Source organism: Phascolarctos cinereus, unplaced genomic scaffold, assembly GCF_003287225.1.
Source record: "Phascolarctos cinereus isolate Bilbo 61053 unplaced genomic scaffold, phaCin_HiC Scaffold_726;HRSCAF=1367, whole genome shotgun sequence".
NCBI classification, from domain to species: Eukaryota; Metazoa; Chordata; class Mammalia; order Diprotodontia; family Phascolarctidae; genus Phascolarctos; species Phascolarctos cinereus.
Genome location: NW_027556098.1, coordinates 219190786 through 219210456, shown reverse-complemented (window position 1 = coordinate 219210456; position 19671 = coordinate 219190786). Strand labels below are relative to the sequence as shown.

Below are 19671 nucleotides of genomic sequence, written 5' to 3'. Positions count from 1 at the left end.
TTCACTCATAGTAAAAAAAAATTATACAAAATAATAAGGATAGTGAAAAGGAAAATATTATCAAAATAAGAGGAAATTGCTCTAAACTAGGGAGGCAGTGCAGCAAAGTAGAAAGAATTCAAGATTTACAGTCAAACAACCTGGATTCAAACCCTAACTTCCGCTGACTTTGTACACCAGGACAAGCCACTTCCTTTTCTGACTCTGTAAAAATAAGGTGATTGGAATGATGACTTCTGAGGCCCCTTCTAGCTCTAAATTGAAGTTCTGGCTACTGTTTGATGAAACACTAAGAATAGATTTTTCTTCTTGGCTTATTATGCAGTATGAGGAAATATCTTCTGTTATAGGGAGACATTTGCATGGTACCTGAAACAATTTATAAAGGACCAATGTACAGAATGTTGGTTTTTGTTTTACTTTACTTAGGGATATTACTTGGTGAAATTGTTTGGTGTGCTGCAAAAATATTTGGGTTTTTTTTGTAAATACTGGGCTTGATTGAATCAGGCTGGATGGCCTCAAAGGTCTCATACAGATTTATATGTCTAATCCCCTCTAGCTAGAGAGATCATTGATATAGTACTTAGTAATTAACTGTTTGAAGTTATTTGAAGTAGGGACAGTGACAGAGACAGGGGTTGTGATTGCATTAGTATAGGGGACTCTCAGATGAGGAAATCCTCTCTACCAATGCAGGTCCACATTTTCTCCTGAGCTCAGGGAAGAATAGACACATGCTCACTCTGAATGAGAGAGGGTCTGAGACTTCTGTCCCATCTGCAGTTCCCACAGTTCATCCTCATTTTAGGGCTATCTAGGCTAGAAATAGGTCCTATGTGACTTCTTGTGTACATGTTGCTGTGAGAGTTATGCTGAAGTCTTTTGTCCATCCTGCATATCTGTATCTGTTGTTCTTTGGGATATTTTCAGTTTTGATAATTAGGACTTCCATTCCTAAACTTCACATCATCTCATACTCTTCTGAAGTCATTCCCATTATCTTCACCTTCTCTCCTAAATGGGATGAAGAGATGGCCCTTCTCCTGCTAATGTTAACTTTTTTATGTATTGCCATGATCCCATCCTTACCTGTATTCTCTAGCAAATTGGCTCTGCTATTATTCTCACTCCCTCTAATCTTCTGTTTCTGTCTACTGTTTCCTTCCCTGTTTCCTTATGTACATTCCTAAGTTTCTCTATTCTTAAAAATCCTCTTTCCCTTTTTAGCTAAGAAAGCCGTCTCTACTCACTTCCTCTACTTCCTTTCTCTCTCCACATCTACAGTGTCAGTCTCATCATACAATTTAAATTTCTTTTCCAAAAATTACTGGTGACTTCTTACTTGTTAAATCTAATGGCTTCTTCTCAGTCCTCATCCTTCTTGTCCTCTACAGCATTTGACACTGTTAACCACCTTTTCCTCCTATATACTTTGTTTTTTTTGACTCTGCTCCTTGCTCACCTCTCTGAACTCACAGCTTTCTTCATCCATGTCATATCCACTAACTATGGATGTTCCCCAAGACTCTGTCTTGGAACCTTTACTTTCTTCTTTCTATAATCTCACTGTATGGAGGAGAGTAAGGTGAAATCAGTCTGAAAAGGTGGCTTGGAGCCTGATTGTGAAGGGCTTTAAATACTAAGGGGACACATTTGTGTTTTTTCCTGGAGGCTAGAGGGAGCCACTGAAGCTCTTTGATAGGGAGTGAAATGGTTGGACATGTTTTAAGTCTTTTTTTTTTTTTGGTAGCTGTGCTGAGGACATGGCGTGAAGAGGGGAAAATTTCGAAGTTGGGAGACCAATTAGGAGGCTGTTGTATTGCACAAGTCTATTTGAGAGATAAGGACCTAAATTGAGCTGAAAGAGATGACTATGAGAAATGTTGTGAATGTGGGGGCAGAGAGTGGAGAAGAAATTGTAGATGAAGATTGCAAACCTGGATGACAAAAAAATAATTCTGTCAGTATAAGGAAGTTATAAAGAGAGGTGGGCTTGGGGGAAAGATAATAAGTTGAGTTTTAAATATTATATTAGAGATCTCTGTTATCAAAATGGAGCTCTCCAGCAAGCAGTTGGTTATGTTGGTTTGGATCTTAGGAGTGAGATAAAAGGCTGGTTATGTGGATTTGGGAGTTATCTTCATAGACATAATAATTGAATTTTTATAAGTTGATGATATCACTAAGAGAGTAGAGAGAGAATATAAAGGGGCCCAGGACAGTGCCCTGGTATACACCTAGAGTTAACTGTCAGCACATGAGTGTAGCTGTTGACTCGGAATCAGAGAGATTATGGGAAGGAGGAGAAGAGAAGGAGAATTTACTAGCTAGAGGATAGTAGATTGTCATTTCCTTTCTGTAACCGTTGGTAGCTCTATTTTAGTGTTGATTTGATTTTTTTCCCCCAGGGTCAAGGTGATAGCCTATAAATGAGGGGTAGTAAGGCTGTGATCTTAGGCTGGCTTCTAGTAGCCTTGTGGAGAGAGATCTAGTGTTGGCTGAGGTCAGTCATTTAGCGTTTATTAAGTACCTAACGTTCCAGGCCTCGTCTGGATGAGTCAGCTGCTCCAAGCCTCAGCTCAGATATTATGGAAGTATAAAATATATAAATCCAATATCTATCCACTATGAAATAAGATAATTAAAATTAAAAATACAACAAAAACCAGTTAAAATTGGCAAAGAAATCGATGTTGGCAGCCACCTGGAGGTTGAGTTAGTTACTGCTTTTCAACACTAAATTGAGCTTTGAATTTCCTTACAGGTGAAGTCATTAATTTGTGGAATGGTTGTCATTCTCCTGACCAGCTTGGAAGCTCCTGAAAAAAGAGCTTTCTTCTATTTTTTTTGGGGGGGTGGTATTTTTCTGCAATGTTCAAGAGATTAGCTTGCTTGTAGTCAGTATGTAATAATATTTGTTGACTTGACAGTAGTCTTGTTATACTTTATTTTAGTACCAGCCATGGGAAGGAAACTTAGCACTAATTAAGGATTCAGCACGTACAGTGGGAAGAACATTGAAGTTCAAGGGCCCGAATTTGAATGTTGCCTCTACTGCCTGTGTGTCTTTGGGAAAAATCACTTAACATTTCTGGGCTCCAGTTTCCTTATCTTTTAATGAAGATATTGGGTTAATGGAATTCTGAATCTCATCCAGCCTTAGATTTATAATCCTATAAAACTCTCCTTTGACCTAGGATCTTACATAACCAACCCTACATATTAAAGACCCCATATTTAAATAATATACTGTACTAGTTGTTCTGGAATTTACAAAAGAAATGGAAAGTAGACCTTTTCTAAAGCACAGTGCTTTGTACATAGTAAATGTTTAATAAGTGCTTTATTCATTCATTCCTGGTAGTGCTTTATGAAGACCTCTTTGATGTTTCATGGTGCTGCAGTGCCATCTTTGCTTTCTAAATTTAGCAAGAATTCTGGAAGCTAAACCCCCAGTGCTGTTACAATCCCTGCATAAATTCTCTTTACTAATGCTGCTAAAAATCCTATGAATATGCTACTGCAGCAGCAACAACTTAGCATTTATGGGCATTGCTCACTTAGAAAACCAAAGAATGTTGGTGCCAAATGGAGGCTTGTAATATATTATGAAATTTGAGAACTTTAGAGGTCTGTCAGAGTTATTAAAAAGGGTAGAAAACATCATCTTAAGAGTGTGGTTTGTTAACCTTTTTTGTGTCATGGACCTCTCTGACATTGGTGAAACCTATGGATCTCTTCTCAGAATAATGCTTTTAAATTATTAAAATTAAATGCACGAGGTTACAAAGAAAGCCAATTATATTGAAATGTAGGTTTGTTTTTTAAAAAAAAATAAACCCAAATTCAGAGACCTCAGTTTAAGAAACTCTGACTTAGAGTAACTTAGACCAATATAAATATATACAATTCAACATCCGTTTTTTAGCACCTGCGAAGTAGATACAGGCCCTTTGCCAGCTATTGAGAATACAAAGGTGAAATGAGATTCAAAAGTCAATAAACATTAAGGTCCTTCTATGGACTAATAAGAGGACTTTGCTAGGGGCAGCTAGGTGACACAGTGCATAGAGCACTGGCCCTGAAGTCAGGAGGACCAGAGTTCAAAACCGGCCTCAGACCAAAACACTTGACACTTACTAGGTGTGTGACCCTGGGCAAGTCACTTAACCCCAATTGCCTTTAAAAAAAAAGTACTATGCTAAGCTGGGGACATAAATCAGAAAAAAGAATGACATCCCTGCCCTCAAAGAGCTTATAGCCTATTTGGGGGGAAGATAATACCAAAAAGGCTGAAAAGTAGAGGGTGGAGGTTGAGGGGGAGAAGAGCGTGACAGAGAAGTCAGAGAAATCACAGTGTGACCAGGTGAAAAGTGAGGCGATGTCAGCTGAGTTCTCTCCTTAGTGGAGGTTTTGGAGTTCATCCTCCAGTCAGAGAGACAGAGGGTAGTGATGAGGTTACCCTACCAAGGCTGGTGGGATCTTGAAAGGATGATGGAGTCTTCCCAATAAGGAGCTCCTTGGGGCATAGTGGAGAAGTCAGGGTAGCTAATACATATTATTAGGGGAAAGAAGTAAGTATAGACGTTTCGTAGTGATTCAAGTCAAATGGAGTTAGTAGAGGCTCTTTCGAGGAGCCACATTTTTGGAGTTAAGAAGGGGAGGGACAGGATTAGCAGACAGTGGTGAAGGGCAATTTAGGTAGCCTCTTAGAATATGTAGTGGCTTCCAGATAAGAGAAGACAAAATGAACATGCCCTTTTGCTCTTTATTATATAAACTAGAGAATATGGACTGGATTACCCTAGAACTATTTGGTTGAGTGTTGATTGTTAGATTTTCTCCATTATTATGGGTGGGAAATTTCATTCTTTTTGCCCTTAAAAAAAAAAAGCTCACACCCTCTTGCATTAACTTCCCTTTCCAAGACTTCTTTTGAAAAAGATAAGGAAAAAATAACTGACAATTATATTATGCTTAAATGTTTGCAATATACTTTACATATTTCGTTTCATTTGAACCTCACTACAACACTATGAGGGAAATACTCAAATGTTATTTTCCCCATCTTATAGATGGAGAAACAGGCAACTGCAACCCAGAGAGGTTAAATGACTTAATCCATGGTTACACAGGAGTAAGCATTAGAGATGAGATATGAATCCAGGTCTTCCTGAATCCCAGATTCAAAGAAAGGACTCAAAAAAAATAATACAAAATAAAAATCCCAAAACGGTGGAGAGTTGCAATAGATGTTGGCATAGGGTGTACTCACATTGATGAAGTCAGAGATACTTGAAATATTAAACTGAGAGCAATGCTATTTTGAAATCTCTTTTTAAATGTGATATAATTTATATTTTGCCTCTTTGTCATACTGGTCTACTTAGACTACCACAGCTGACTTTTAAATGAAACAAATGAAGTTATTCCATAAATTGTTTTCCATCTCCTAGAATGAAACATGTTAAGAATATATACTAATTATAAAATATTTTAGATTCCTTCTATCTTTTTGCTTTTGAAAACTAAGTATTTTTATTAATTTATATACAACTAGTTAAGTACATTTTGAAATGTGATCATTTATTAAATAATTTCCTGCTGAATACATATTTACCCAGGTGAGTAAAGTTTTGCCTTTATATACTCTATCAGTTTTGAACTCTCAACATAAAATATAATAGATTTTCAAAATTTTTCCCCCAGATTCACTGATTTTTTTTAAAAAAATTCTTCTGTTTAAGTTCTATGCTCTATAAAAAATATGAAAATTTAAACTGGCAGAGAGAAATTAGATAAATTTAAAAATAAATTCCCCATATATCCAGTCCACTGCGAAATCTTGTCATATCTAGCTTCATGACTTATCTTTTGTACAGCCCCCTTCTCTTCATGTACACAGTCACCATCCTGATTTGGACTCTCATCACCTCTCATCTGGATTATTGTAGTAGCCTCATAACTGGTCTATCTCCTCAAGTCTCTCTCCACTGCAATCCATCTTCCACTCAGCTGCCAAGGTGGAAAAATCTGACCATGTTGCTTTCCTCTCTCTGCTATAATCCCCAATCAGTAAACTCCAGTGGTTCTATTTTACCTCCAGGTTCAGATATAAAATCTTCTATTTGGCAATTAAATGTCTCCACCATTTATCTCCTTCTTACTTTTCATTCCACTTCCCTCTGTGCATTCCACTTCCCTCTGTGCATTCCACTGCTGGCCTGTGTGCTGCTCCTCACACACGCCTCTCCCCCAACCCCTTAGCCCATCTCACATCTCTGTGCGTTTTCATTGGCTGTCCCCCACCCTGCAATATTTTCTTTCACCTCTGCCTCTTTGATTCATCCCACCTTCAGAAGGACATCTTTCCCACCTCTTCCCCTGACTCCCTCTCCTTTCACTGGTATCATGTAATTATTTTATATATAATACCTAGTTAGTTTCATGTTTGTTTCCCCATTTAGAATGTGGAGCCATTTAAAGCAGGCACTGTTTTTGACTTTCCTTGTATTCTTGTATCCAGTGCTTAACTTACTATGTACCTGGCTTAATGAAATCTTGTTGACTATCTAATTGTTAGCAGTCCCTTTTGGAAATAACTTGGAATCTGAGGTAATGAGATAGAGGGGTGGTAAAAATTTTCTTTTGAGAAAAGGGAAAAGAGCTTGACAGTGATGATCCCACAAGGGCAGTGGATAACCAGTCTGATTTTTCATACAATTTCTCTTCAAGTTCTTCTTCTGTAGTGGATGTTTGCAGTTTTTTGGTGGGGAATAGAGGGGGAAATATCATTGGTATAGGAATCTCCCAATAAGGAAACCCCCAATAAGGATAGCTACTATTTTGCAGTTTATATTCTCATCTAAGGTGAGAGATTAAGTGACTTACCTAGGGTTGTACAACTAGAGTATGTCAAAAAGGTAGTACTTAAACCTAGAATTTCTTGACTCATACCAGCTTTCTCTCTACTAAACCACATTGCAGTTAACTTCATTGTAGTACATTTGCTTAGGCTGTCATTAAGGAAAACAGGCTTAGCATTCATAAGCAAGAGTTCTTGCTTTACAAAATGACATAGGAGGGACTCATAATTTTGATGTCATGCTTTTTTCATAAATTTAATATTTATAAATTATAATATTTGCCATGTCAGAAAGCATAAAGAGGCATAGCTGGAATATTTATTCAGGGAATTATATGCCATACAGGACATGAAACAAGTGTCTATATGTTTTAAGTGTAACCTTTGAGGTTATAGTTTTGTTTATCTTGAAGAAAAATGTGTAAATTCACTAATTACTTTTTCCCTAATCTATTCAGATCAGCTGTTCCATGTATTAGCCATGCATATGCGGCTTTATAGCATTGATTCTGCCTACAATCCATGGAAAAAACTAACTCGATTAACGCAGGATATGAATTCACAGTAAGTATTGTAGAAATATCAAAGTAAGCTTAAAGCTTTTCTTTGGCCTATAGCTTTTAATATAAAGCATGGAATTACTTTATGAATATTTAGAAATGTAAATGTATATTCTCAATTTTTGTTATAATATTGAATATATATAATTTTTGCAGAAGACAGGAATGTAGATGAAAATTTGAGTGCACTTTATAGTATAGTAGAAAACATTCATATGCACTTTAGTACTGACAGCTTTTGTTTATATTGCCCGTTTCTTCCATTGAGCTCTAAATAATATTTCATATGTACTATCATATTTATTCTCTTGAAATATTTTAGAAGTAGGAAGGAAGTAGATATCTTAGTTTTCTAGAAAAGGAAACCATGGGGTGGGTAAGCCTTAGTATTTTACCATCAATTGGTAGCAAAACCTTGGGGATAAAGGGAAAAACAAGATCTTATAGATCATGTGAACCAGAGTGTATTCCACTTTTAACATATTAGGAAAGGTACATTTAATTCAACCCCATTTATGCCTAAAGCTTTGTTTCTGAGATCATGTATTGTTTCTCCAAACATGGAAATACTGTTTCTGGTTCCTTTTATTTAAAGTGGCTTACTTATATATTATTGCACAGTCTTTGGACTGATCCTTGTTCTGGGTGTTCCAAATCACTTATCTTGTTGAGAAGAGCTCAAAGGTCTTTCTCCATTCCCTTCTTCTGCTCTTAAAAGTTGGTCATTCTTTACTAAACTAACACTGTTATAATACGATCAAGCCTAAATCTTTCCTCTGCAAATTCTATTCATTGCTTCTACTTCTGCCCTCTGGGACTAGCTAGAACAAGTCTAATACTGATACCTTTTTCACATAACAGTCTTTCAAATACTTCAATAACTATTTTGTATCTAGCTTTCCCATATAAGCACATAAGAACTAAGAGCAATCATGTTTTTCCTAGTTGCCCTCTAAACACATCTTGACAAATATATTGTGTTCAGCTCATAACTAGGCAAGGAAACACACAGTTAGATTTCTTCTGTGTAGCAAAGCTGTTGAGATTCAAATCCAGATGATAAGGAATAGTTCCCAAAGCAGAGTAATACATTTAATAAGGACAAACTCAGCTAAGTTCAGAGATTTCCTTAGCAGAGGACTGACTGTACCAGGTAGTGAGTTTTTTTTTTGGCCACAGTAATTCATCAGAAAGTCCATTAAGATATGGAAGGTTGTGATCAATTGGTGGAGAAGGTACTTGACTGATGAAATGACAATTTAATTATTTAATAAGTATTTAATTATAGATAATACTTAAGAATTAATGATCTTTGGGGGAGGTAGGTATCATTTTTGACAATTGTAGACAGTCATCTTTGATTTTTAAAATTAACATTAACTACTTTTAAGTTGGCTGAATTTAGGGATTATTAGCCTTATGGTTTCTGTTAATGTACAAATTATATTATGTATAATGTATTTTGTGATGTTATATAATACTGAATGGTTAAATGTTTTATTATAGTTAGTTAATCTGTAAATATTTATTAACTGCCAGGCACTGTGCTAAGTTCTGGGAGTAAAAGAAAGGCAAAAGACAATTCTTGCTTTTAAGGAGCTCACAGCTTAATGGGGGAGATGACATGCAATTATGTACAAACTATACAGAAGATAGATTGGAGACAATCAACAGAGGGAAGGTGCTAGGATTATGGCTTCCTGTAAAAAGTGGATCTAAGCACAATTTCATGATTTTCTCTAGCTTTGTTCAGCAGCACATGAGTAGAACTGAACCTAGTCAGTCAGGCATTAAACATTTATTAAGAACCTACTATGTGCCAGGCACGTTGCTGAGCATTAGGGATTAAAAATGAGAGACAATCCCTGTCCTCAAGGAACTCATGGAGGGAGGGAGACTAATGGAGGGAGACAATAAGCAAACAAATATATGCAAACAAGCTATATAAAATAAATAAGAAATAATTGAAAGAGGGAAGAAACTAGAAGCAAGAGGGATTAGGAAAGGTTTCTTATAGAAGATGGGATTTTAGTTGGGACTTGAAGGAAGTTAGAGAAACTAAGAGGCAGAGATGAAGAGAGATAGCATTCCAAGTATGGAAGACAGCCAGAGATCATGTCATATATCGTATTATGTAATGTCACGTTATATCACATCACATCATAATATGTCATATTATGTTACATTGTATCCTGTTATGTTACATTGTTTTATATTATGTTCTAGTGTACTGTTATTTTACATATTTCCAAATCATTTGTAACATTTTATGTTCTATATATTTGGTAATTATTTTTAGGACTTTTTAATAATTATTTTTTTAAAAACATTTTTCAATATAAAAAGGTACTCTCAGTTTTAGTACTTATATCTGTAATCAGATCTCAACCTCCTTTTTTCCCACAGTTTGACATTTAGTGAAATCTGTTTTCATACCTCCAGGATACTTGGGAGGCAACTGAAACATTCTCATAATAAGTCTCAAGTAGTAATTTTATCATCAAAAGGAGCCTTACTCAGAGCATTGTATTACTATAATTTGCAAGTTATTGCAAAGTTATTCCCTTTCTGTATTTTCTAGGAACAAAAATAATGCTGCTTTTCTAGCAAGCAAACAACTGAGTTGTTTTCTGCTTTAGGAAGCTAGAAGGAAAGCTCAAAGTCTGAAAGCATACTTCATGTTACAGAGCAAACTTAGTGGATAAAGCTTTGCTTTGACCCAGATGAGTTTAGAAACATTAGTTTGGTATTAAATTTGGTAGTCAGCTACTAACCTAACTTGGAAATAAGTAAGAATTAGATTGGCCCATCCCTTCCCAAGAACTGTGTTCTTTTAGATCCAATACACAGGCTTTATCCCAATAGGCCAATAGAATTGAGAACTTTAGGACTTGAAGGTTGAAGCAGTTTTTATCAGAACATTTGCCCTTTTATAGAAATTATGTATTTACTGCAGATTTAATAATCCATGACTATCTGTTGAGGTATTCAGCATGCCTAGATCTAGGTCAAGCAGAGGAGCAACAGTGATGACCATATTGTAGAAGGGACCCCTGAAGAGGATTCTTAAAGACTGGAATAGGCAAGTTTTAGGAATTAGGTTATTTAACTTGTCAGTACTTTTATGCCTTGGGAATCAATTTCTATGTCCTTGTAGCCTGGCAACTTACTTCCATGAGTGCTATAGCCACAACTATTGAAGACCCAGAAAAGAAAATTCTAAATTCTCACCCCAAAGTCCTTAGTACTGTTATTAAATGGCTTAATATCAGAAACTGATTTGATTTTTTTTCAGTAGAAATGATATTAAAGAGGCATTGTGATTTGCTTTGCTACCTCACCTTAAAGACTATGAGACCTTTCCATTTAACTTGCAGCTAAATCCTTCTCTGTCTTTTTTTTTTTCTAACCCCTGTAGAGTGTGAGCTTTTGAAAGGCAAAGACTGTCTTTTCTATTTACAATGCTTATCACATGTAGTTAGGTCTTAATAAAGGCTCTTCCCTCCCTCCCTTCTGGGAAGAAGGATGATCTAATTCTTTAGAAACTCATGAAAAACTAAAGGAAAGCTGAAAGGATTGAATGGACATCTAATAAAAACCCACTGCAAATCTAATGGTTTAAATTCCAGAGCACACTTATAAGAGAAGTAGAGAGAACCAAGCTAAGATAAAAGATTAAATAACTAGAAAACATGGACAAGGATGTAGCAAAAGGATTGAGCTAGCTTTGGTCTGGGGAGTCAGGATCTGCCCTCAAGGAAAACTTATATTCTGCTGGGGTTGGGGAAACATGAATATAAATAAGTATATATTATTTAAGGAGGCAAGGAGATGGAAAGAAAGGACAATAAAAAGAGAAAGGGAATAAAATTAACTGTGCTTTTGAAATTTCTTCTCTATTCCTGTCTCCTCCTTTCTCCCTTCAGTACCCACTTCCCACAAAGTCTTCCTGGACTCTGGCAGTCAGATAGGATCTTACCTTCCCATCTCATGTCTCTCTTATATTCTTGTCACATCTGTCTTCTGCTTACTCACACAACCACTACCCTAATTCAGGCCTTTATTATCTCTCTTCTGGATAATTGTGATAATCTCCTAAATGGTTTTTCTTTCTCCAGTTTCTTTGTTCTCCAATTCACCCTCTAGGCAGCTGCCAAATTGATATTCCTAAAGCCCATGTGTGGTCCCTCTATTACCTATAGAATAAAACAAAATTCCTGTGTTTGACATTTAAGACATTTCACAATTAGTCCATGCCTTCCCCTCACACACTTTACACCCCATCCAACTTACATGACTTGCTGTTGTCTCTCTATAACATTCTATCTCCTTTGTGTATGTCCTTGCATACATAGGCTGTCTCCCATGCCAACAATATTCTCTCACCTTCCCTCTGTCTTTGGAAGCCCTAACTTTTCTAAGGGCTCAGATCAAGTTCCAACTCCTTTAGGAGGCCTTTCTGATTTTTCTGCCCCACCCCCACCAAATGACTTTGTATATATTTTATATTCACTTATTTGTAAACACACATTTGTTTCTTCATAGTAGAATGTATGCTTTTGGAGGGCAGTGATAGTTTTTTCAGTTTTGTCCTTGTACCCCAGTGCGTGGCACATAGTAGGTGGCTAATAAAAGTTTGTTTAATTGAATTAAAGAGCAGTAGCTCTAGAGTTAGAAGGATTAGGTTCAAATTCTCCCTTAGATACTTGCTACCCATTTGAAGGCTGTCATTTAGCTTCTAGGCCCTAGTTTCCTTATCTAGAAAATAAAGGAATTGAACTAGCTGATCTTTAGAGTTATAACCCAGAATCCTATGAATGGGTGTTATACGGAAATTCTGAACCTTTTTTTTATGTCAGCAGGTTTTGTTGACCCTGGCACAATAGTTGTTGTATTACATTATTAGTATTTGTTGATGACAAAAAAAACTATGAGAAATTCAAGAACACTTTTCAGTGAATTTGTGCTATATTAATAAGCCAACATTTGTATATATTTAAAATAGTAATATGTATATGCACAAGACATTTATTCAGTCTAGGTGGTATATTTGCATACTTATTATTGGGAGTCATAACATTTTATTAGCACTTAATCAAGATCAGAATGACAGTGCTTAGTATGCATATGAATTTTCAGATCTCATGTCTCTTCTCACCCCTCCTACTCTCCTCTTCACCCTCATCTCTAACATTCATGGCCCTCGAGTTGGAATTACAGGCTTACTTGAAAGAGCACTGTTATTGAAGTGAGAAGATGTATGTTCAAGTCCTAGCTTTATGTTTGTCTTAATTCAGTTTAATTCAGGTCATTTAGCATTTATTGAATGTCTTTTATGTGTCAGGCACTGGTGATATAAAGACAAAAATGAAATAGTTTCAAGGAGCTTATATTCTACTGGGATTAGATTTGGGGAAACAAAGTGAATAAATAAGTATATATTACTTATATACATACATACAAACATATACACATACAAAGTAATTTCAAAGTAGTTTTGGAGGGAAGGGCACCTGACGACTGGGAGAATCAGAAAATATTTCCCATAAGAGATGGCATGGAACTGTGCTTTGAAGAAATCTAAGTATTCTCTGAGGTGGAAATGAAGAGGGAGGGAATTCCAGGGCGAAGGGAAAGCTTGTGTAAAGGTATGATTGATGGAAATGAAAGTTGGGCAAAGTGAATATCAAATAGTGTAGTTTGACTGGAAGGTAAGCTATGGGAGGGGAAGTAATATGTAATGAGCTGGAAAAGATAGGTGGAAGCAAAATTGTGATGCATCTGAAGTCAAATATTATTCAGAGGAGTTTTTATTCTGAAAAGGAGTCACAGAAGCTTCTTGAGCAAGGGAGTAACATAGGCTGACTTGAACCATAGGACTATCAAGTCGGTGTATAGGTAGCAGATGATGGATGGAAGAAAGGAAAGATTGTCATCAAGGAGACCAATTAGCCTGCCACCACAATTATCTAGGTGAAAAGTTGAGAGTGTGTGAACTAGGGTGAAGGCTGTGTTAGTGGAGAGAGGATGGACATAAGAGTTGTTGTGGAGTTAGAATTGCTTTTGATTGCATATGGTGGTAAGGAAAAATGAAGTACTTGTGATGTTTTATTTGATCATAGTTGGGAGAGTCAGTTTGGCATAGTAGAAAAGAGCTTCTTCAAGTGAGAATTCTTCAGATCCTAGCTCTGACATCAGATGTGAAAATAACATGACCTAGTTCTACTGGGACTAATAGTTGTGAGCATTTCTTGGATATTTATTTAAGTAATATTTTGGATTTTTTATCTAGATTTAGTTTTTAATAATATGATTCATAATTTATGTGGTATTTTGAAATAATTTTAAAAACTCTTTATAATATGTCTTTAATTTTGATTTAAGTAAGTCAATTTTGGGAAAAGAAGATTTTATTAAAAATTGAGATTTACTATAACATCAATTAAAGCTATATTGTATTTTCACTTTTATAGGCTCTGCAATGAAGAACAACCAGAGGTTCCTGTGCTTTACCGAGATGTTTCATCACTTTTGCTTATCCAGATTTTAACCATGCCACAGCCTTTACACAAAGGTATTTCTTTGAAATAATAGATACATAGATTCATAGAAAGAGCAGAACTAAATGAGATGTTCTGGGAAAAAATATAGTAAATATGTCAGTCAACAAGCAGTTGTTAAGTGTTCATTTAAATGCCAGTCAGTAAATTAATAGACATTTATAAATGTCTACTACAAAGGCATTCTACTAAGTGCTGAGGATACAAAAAGAGACAGAAGACAGCTCCTGCCCTCAAGGAGCCCACTATCTAATGGGGGAAGATAACATGTAAACAAATGTGTACAAAGCAAGTTATATATCAGATAAACAGGAGTAATGAAGAAAAGGGAAGCGCTGGAATTAAGTTGGATTGGGGAAGACTTCTTGTAGGAGGTGGGATTTTAATTGGAACTTAAAGGAAGCCAGGGAGATCAGTAGTCAGAGTGAAGGAGGCAATACCTGCCCTCAAGTAACTTATATTCTACTGGGGTTGGGGAAACAACGTGAATAAATCAGTATATACTACTTATATACATACAAACACACACACACACACACACACACACACACACACACACGCACAGAGTAATTACAAAGTAATTTTGGAGAGAAGGGCACCTAGCAACTGGGAGTATTAGAAAATGTTTCGTGGATGCTGTGCTTTCTAGGCATGGGGGATAGCCAGAGAGGGTGCCCAGACCTGAGAGATGGAGTGTTTTGTTGATAGTCAGGAGGCCAGTGTCAGTGGATCAAAGAGTAAGTATTTGAGAGTAAAGTAGAAAAAGATTGAAAAGCTTGGGGGGGGGATGGGGCATTGGGGGGACTAGGTTATGAAGGACTTTAAATGCCAAACAGAACGTTTTGTATTTACTCCTGGAGTCAATAGGAGGCCCCTGGAATTTATTGTGGAGAAGAGAACCAAGGCAGTATGACATGATTGGACTTCTGTTTTAGGAAAATAAATTTAATGGCTGCATGGAGGATGATTTGGAGTGAGGAGAAAGAGTTGAGGCAGGCAGATCCTGCCTTAGTACTAAGTCCAGGTGTGAGGGTGATGAGGGCTTGAGTTAGAGTAGTAGCAGTTTTAGAGGACAGAAGGGAGCATATGTTGCAAAGGTGAAGTCGATAGGCCTTGGCAACAGCTTGGATATGGAGGGGGTGAGATATCATGAGAAATCCAAGATGACTCCTAGGTTGTGAGCCTGAGAAACTGGGAGGATAGTGTTGCCCTCTATAGTAATATGGAAGATGGAGGACAGGGGGAAAGGTAATGAGTTCTGATTTGGACCTATTGAGTTTAAGGGGTCTACTAAATATCCAGTTCAAGGTGTCTGTTGGAGATATTGGAGATCAGGATAGAAATCAAGGCAGGATAGGTAGATTTCAGAATCATCAGCATAGAGATGGTAATTAAATATGTGGGAGCTGATGAGTACACCAAGTGAAATAGTATAGAGGGAGAGGAGAAGAGGACCTAAGATAGAACCCTGATGATTGTTTACTGTTAGATGGTATGATCTAGAACAGGCTTCTTAAACTTTTTCCCACTTGTGACCCCTTTTCGCCCAAGAAAAAAATAGGTATACAAATCAAACATTTACTGATAATCATAAAGAAATTTATTTTAAAACAATTCTTTGGTATACATATAATTTTACCATTTATTAAAGATGAAAGCAAGTTTGCATACTAGTGATACGCATGTGCTTGTTTATTTTTACATAAAGAATTGAATCTTGGCAGAATATTTGATACTGCAAGATGTAGAGCGTCTTCAGTGGTGTTCAGCATTGATAGATATTTTGATTTTATAATCATCAGTTGAGAACGCTGCTTCACATAAATACGTAGTACAAAATGGCAGAAGTATGTTTAGGACCATTTCAGAAATCGTTGGAAATTCTGTCCTAATCCCAAGCCAAAATTCATTTAACGATTTTATTTTGAATGTACAGTAAAAGCACTGCAATTTATAACATCCAGTCATCTTGAATTTGAGCTGAGGTGTTTCTGGCAGCATTTGTGGGTGTTGTGTGGCGTAATGACATGTGCAGTGCAAATTGCAGGTGTTGTGTATTCAGAACCAAGACTTCAGTGAAGTTGTGCAATGCAACATGGCAAAAGCACTGCCAGAAACACCTTGAATTTATTAGGCATTTGATTTTGATTTAATTTTTGGTTGTTGCACATTCAGAAACCTTTTACTGTTGCCAAATTTTTTGTGACCCCCCACATTCAGTAATGTGACCCCATACAAGCTTTCAATCCACAGTTTAAGAAGCGCTGATCTGGAAGAGGATCCAGCAGAGGAGATAGAGAAGGAGAAATCCTATGGTTAGGAAAGAATGGTGCCGAAAACCTAGAGAGAAGAGAGTATCAAGGAGGAGAGAGTGATCAGTAGCATCGAAGGCTGCAGAGAGGTCAAGGAGAATGAGGACTGGAAAAAGACCATTAGATTTGGCACCTAAGAGATCATTAATTACTTAGGAGAGAGCAGTTCTGGTGGAATGATAAGGTCAGGAACTGGATTGTAAGGGGTTAAGAAGAGAGTGAGAGAGGGGCATCTAGGTGGCCTAGTGGGTAAAGAGCTCTGGCCTTGGAGTCAGGAGGACCTGAGTTCAAATGTGACTTCAGATACTTGACACTTACTAGCTATGTGACTCTGGGCGAGTCACTTAACCTCGATTGCCTCACCAAAAAGGAAAAAAAAAGGAGAAGAAGAGAGTGAGAGTAGGAAAAGTGGAAGTTCCTATTATAGATGGCCTTTTCAAGGAGTTTAACTACAAAGGGCAGAATAAGATGATAATAAGTAGGGATGGAAGGAACAAGTGAGGATTATTTCAGGATAAGGAAGACATGGGTATGTTTGTCCACAGTAGGAAATGAGCCAGCAAACAGGAAAGGTCGAAAATAAGTGAAAGTGGGGATGAAAGAAGGGGCAGTCTGTTGGAGGAGAAGGGGTGGAATGGGATCATTTGAACAAGTAGAGGGGTCAGCCTTAGTAAGGTATAAGGCCACTTCATCATGTGAAACAGGTGAAGGAGGAGGAGGTGTGAGTAGGTGTCTTGAGTGATAGGAGATGAGGAAGAGGAAGTTCACAGTGAATGGCCTCAATTTTTTCTGTAAAATATGAAGTAAGCTTCTCAGCTGAGAATGTGGAGGAGGGGGATCCATGGTGGGGCTTGCAGATGGATGAAAAGTTTTGGAAGAGCTGCCACAGAAAGTGGGTAGTTAGTTGATAAGGGAAGTATAGTAGGATTGCATAGCACAGGGAGGGCCCAGTTGAGATTATGGAGCATAAATTTGTAGTGGATTCAGTCAGAATTATTGTGTGACTCTCTTTACCTTCATTCTTTTTTTTTTAATATAAATTTATTTATTTTTAGTTTTCAATATTCACTTCCACAAGTTTTTGAGTTCCAAATTTCTCCCCCCTCCCCCCACTCCAAGATGGCATGCATTCTGAATACCCCTTCCCCTGGTCTGCCTTCTCTTCTATCTCTCCCCCCTTCCTTCTCTTATCCCCTTCCCCTTCTATTTTCCTGTAGAGCAGGATAGACTTCTGTACCCCATTTTGTGTATTTCTTATTTCCCAGTTGCATGTGAAAACATTTTTTTTTAAAACATGTGTTTTTAAAACTTTGAGTTCCAAATTTTCTCCCTTCCTCCCTCCCCACCCACCCTCATTGAAAAGGCAAGCAACTCAATATAGGTTATACATGTGCAGTTATGCAAAACACTTCCTTAGTAGACATGTTGTAAAAAACTAACTCTATTTCCCTTAATCTTATCCTGCCCTCCCATTTATTCTATTCTTTCTTTTGACCCTGTCCCTCCTCAGAAGTATTTGCTTCTGATTACCCTTTCCCAATCTGCCCTCCCTATCACCCCCCTGCTCTCTTGTCCCCTTCTCCCCCTATTCTCCCGTAGGGTAAGACAGATTTCCATACCCAATTGAATGTGTATGTTATTCTCTCCTTAAGCCAAATCCTATGAGAATAAGATTCCCTCGTTCCCTCTCACCTTCCCCTGTTTCCCCTCCACTGTGAGAGACTTTTCTTTTCTGTTTTTTTCTTGTGAGATAATTTACCCCATTCTACCTCTCCCTTTCTTCTCTGAGTATCATCCTCTCTCATCCCTTAATCTTCAACTCACCCTGTGCTCTCTATCTATCTATATATACATACATACAATTTTTTTTCCTTCAACTACCCTAATACTGGCAAAGTTCTCATGAGTTACAAATATCATCTTTCCATGCAGGAATGTAAACAGTTCAATCTTAATAAGTCTCTTATGATTTCTCTTTCCTGTTTACCTCTTCATGTTCCACTTGAGTCCTGTATTTGAAAGTCAGATTTTCTGTTTAGCTCTGGTCTTTTCATCAGGAATGCTTGAAAGTCCTCTATTTCACTGAATGACCATTTTTTTCCCCTGAAGGATTATACTCAGTTTTGCTGGGTAGGTGATTCTTGGTTGTACTTACCTTCATTCTTACATACACATACATGTATAGGAACAAAGGCAGCAAATGGTGGGAGTGATCCAAGGCTAAGGCTTAGCAGGGCATAATTGATGATTGATAATAGGGGCAAAGGATTGAAGAGAGGAGAGCAGTGTAGAGTTGAATTGGTTTACCAAGGAGTCAAGATAAGAAGAAGAGGAGAAGCTAGTTCAGGGAAGATTGCCTACGAGAGAATTGAGGGGTTAGGAGATTGGAGGACACAGTGTGGGTGACGAGTAGGGTGTATAAGGGTATGGTCAGATAAGGGGATTTCAGAATTCTTGAATGTGAAGGTTGTACATTTGGTGGGTGATGGCAAGATAAAGGGGATAGCCATCTTTGTGTGTAGCTGAGGTGGGGTGGAGGAGTAGCTCATGGTAGGTGAGTAGGTTGAAGAACTGAGTGGTTAAGGTATTTGAGAGAAAATCAATATATATATATTGAAGTCCCCTAGTATGAGGGCAGAAGGTGAAGAGGAAAGAAACATTGTCAAACTCTTTGAGGAAAGAAAGGAAATTACCTGGGGGCCTGTAGTCAACAGCTACCAGGATTTTGATGGGTGGTAGATATGAATAGTATGAACCTCAGAGGAATGGAGGTACCAGGCAATCTGCTAAGTGCTAGGGAACAAAGAAAGGCCTGCCCTTAATGAGCTTCCTTCCTAATGGAAAATCAATATCTGAATAACCACATACACATAAGATACAGTGTAATCTCAAAGGGAAGGCACTAGCAATGTGTGGAGGGGCATGGGAGGACCAGAAAAGAGTTTCCTGCAGAACGTGGGATTTGACCTAAGCCTTGAAGAAAGCCAGGAGGGACACAAGTAGGGAGGGAGAACATTTCAGGCATTAAGGACAATTAAAAATACAGACTCAGGAGAGTTTTATGTGTGAAGAGCAATTGCAAATAGGTCAGTATACTTAGATTGTTGGTTATATGGATTGTAAGGTATACGAGGACTAAAAAGGTAGAAAGGGGCCAGGTTATGAAGGGCTTTTACATGTCAGCCAAACAGAGGAGTTTACATTTGATTCTGGAGTTAATAAGGAAGAGATTAGAATTTATTGAGTAAGAGGAGAAGGGTTGCATGGTCACTTACACATGATGTCCTCTTTAGGAGAATCATTTTAGCAGCTGAATGTAGTTTGAAATGGAATGGGGAAAGACTGGGAGGCAGGGAGACCAACCAGAAGGC

General features: G+C 37.4%; 1 protein-coding gene across 1 annotated transcript in view; it reads left to right on the top strand.

Moving 5' to 3' along the window:
- The window catches only part of UBR3 (ubiquitin protein ligase E3 component n-recognin 3), a 303032-nt gene that overhangs the window by 235132 nt on the left and 48229 nt on the right, over positions 1–19671 (top strand). The window contains 2 exon segments of the mRNA XM_078146977.1: positions 7327–7432; positions 13902–14002. Coding sequence (XP_078003103.1) covers positions 7327–7432; positions 13902–14002 — 207 coding nt within the window.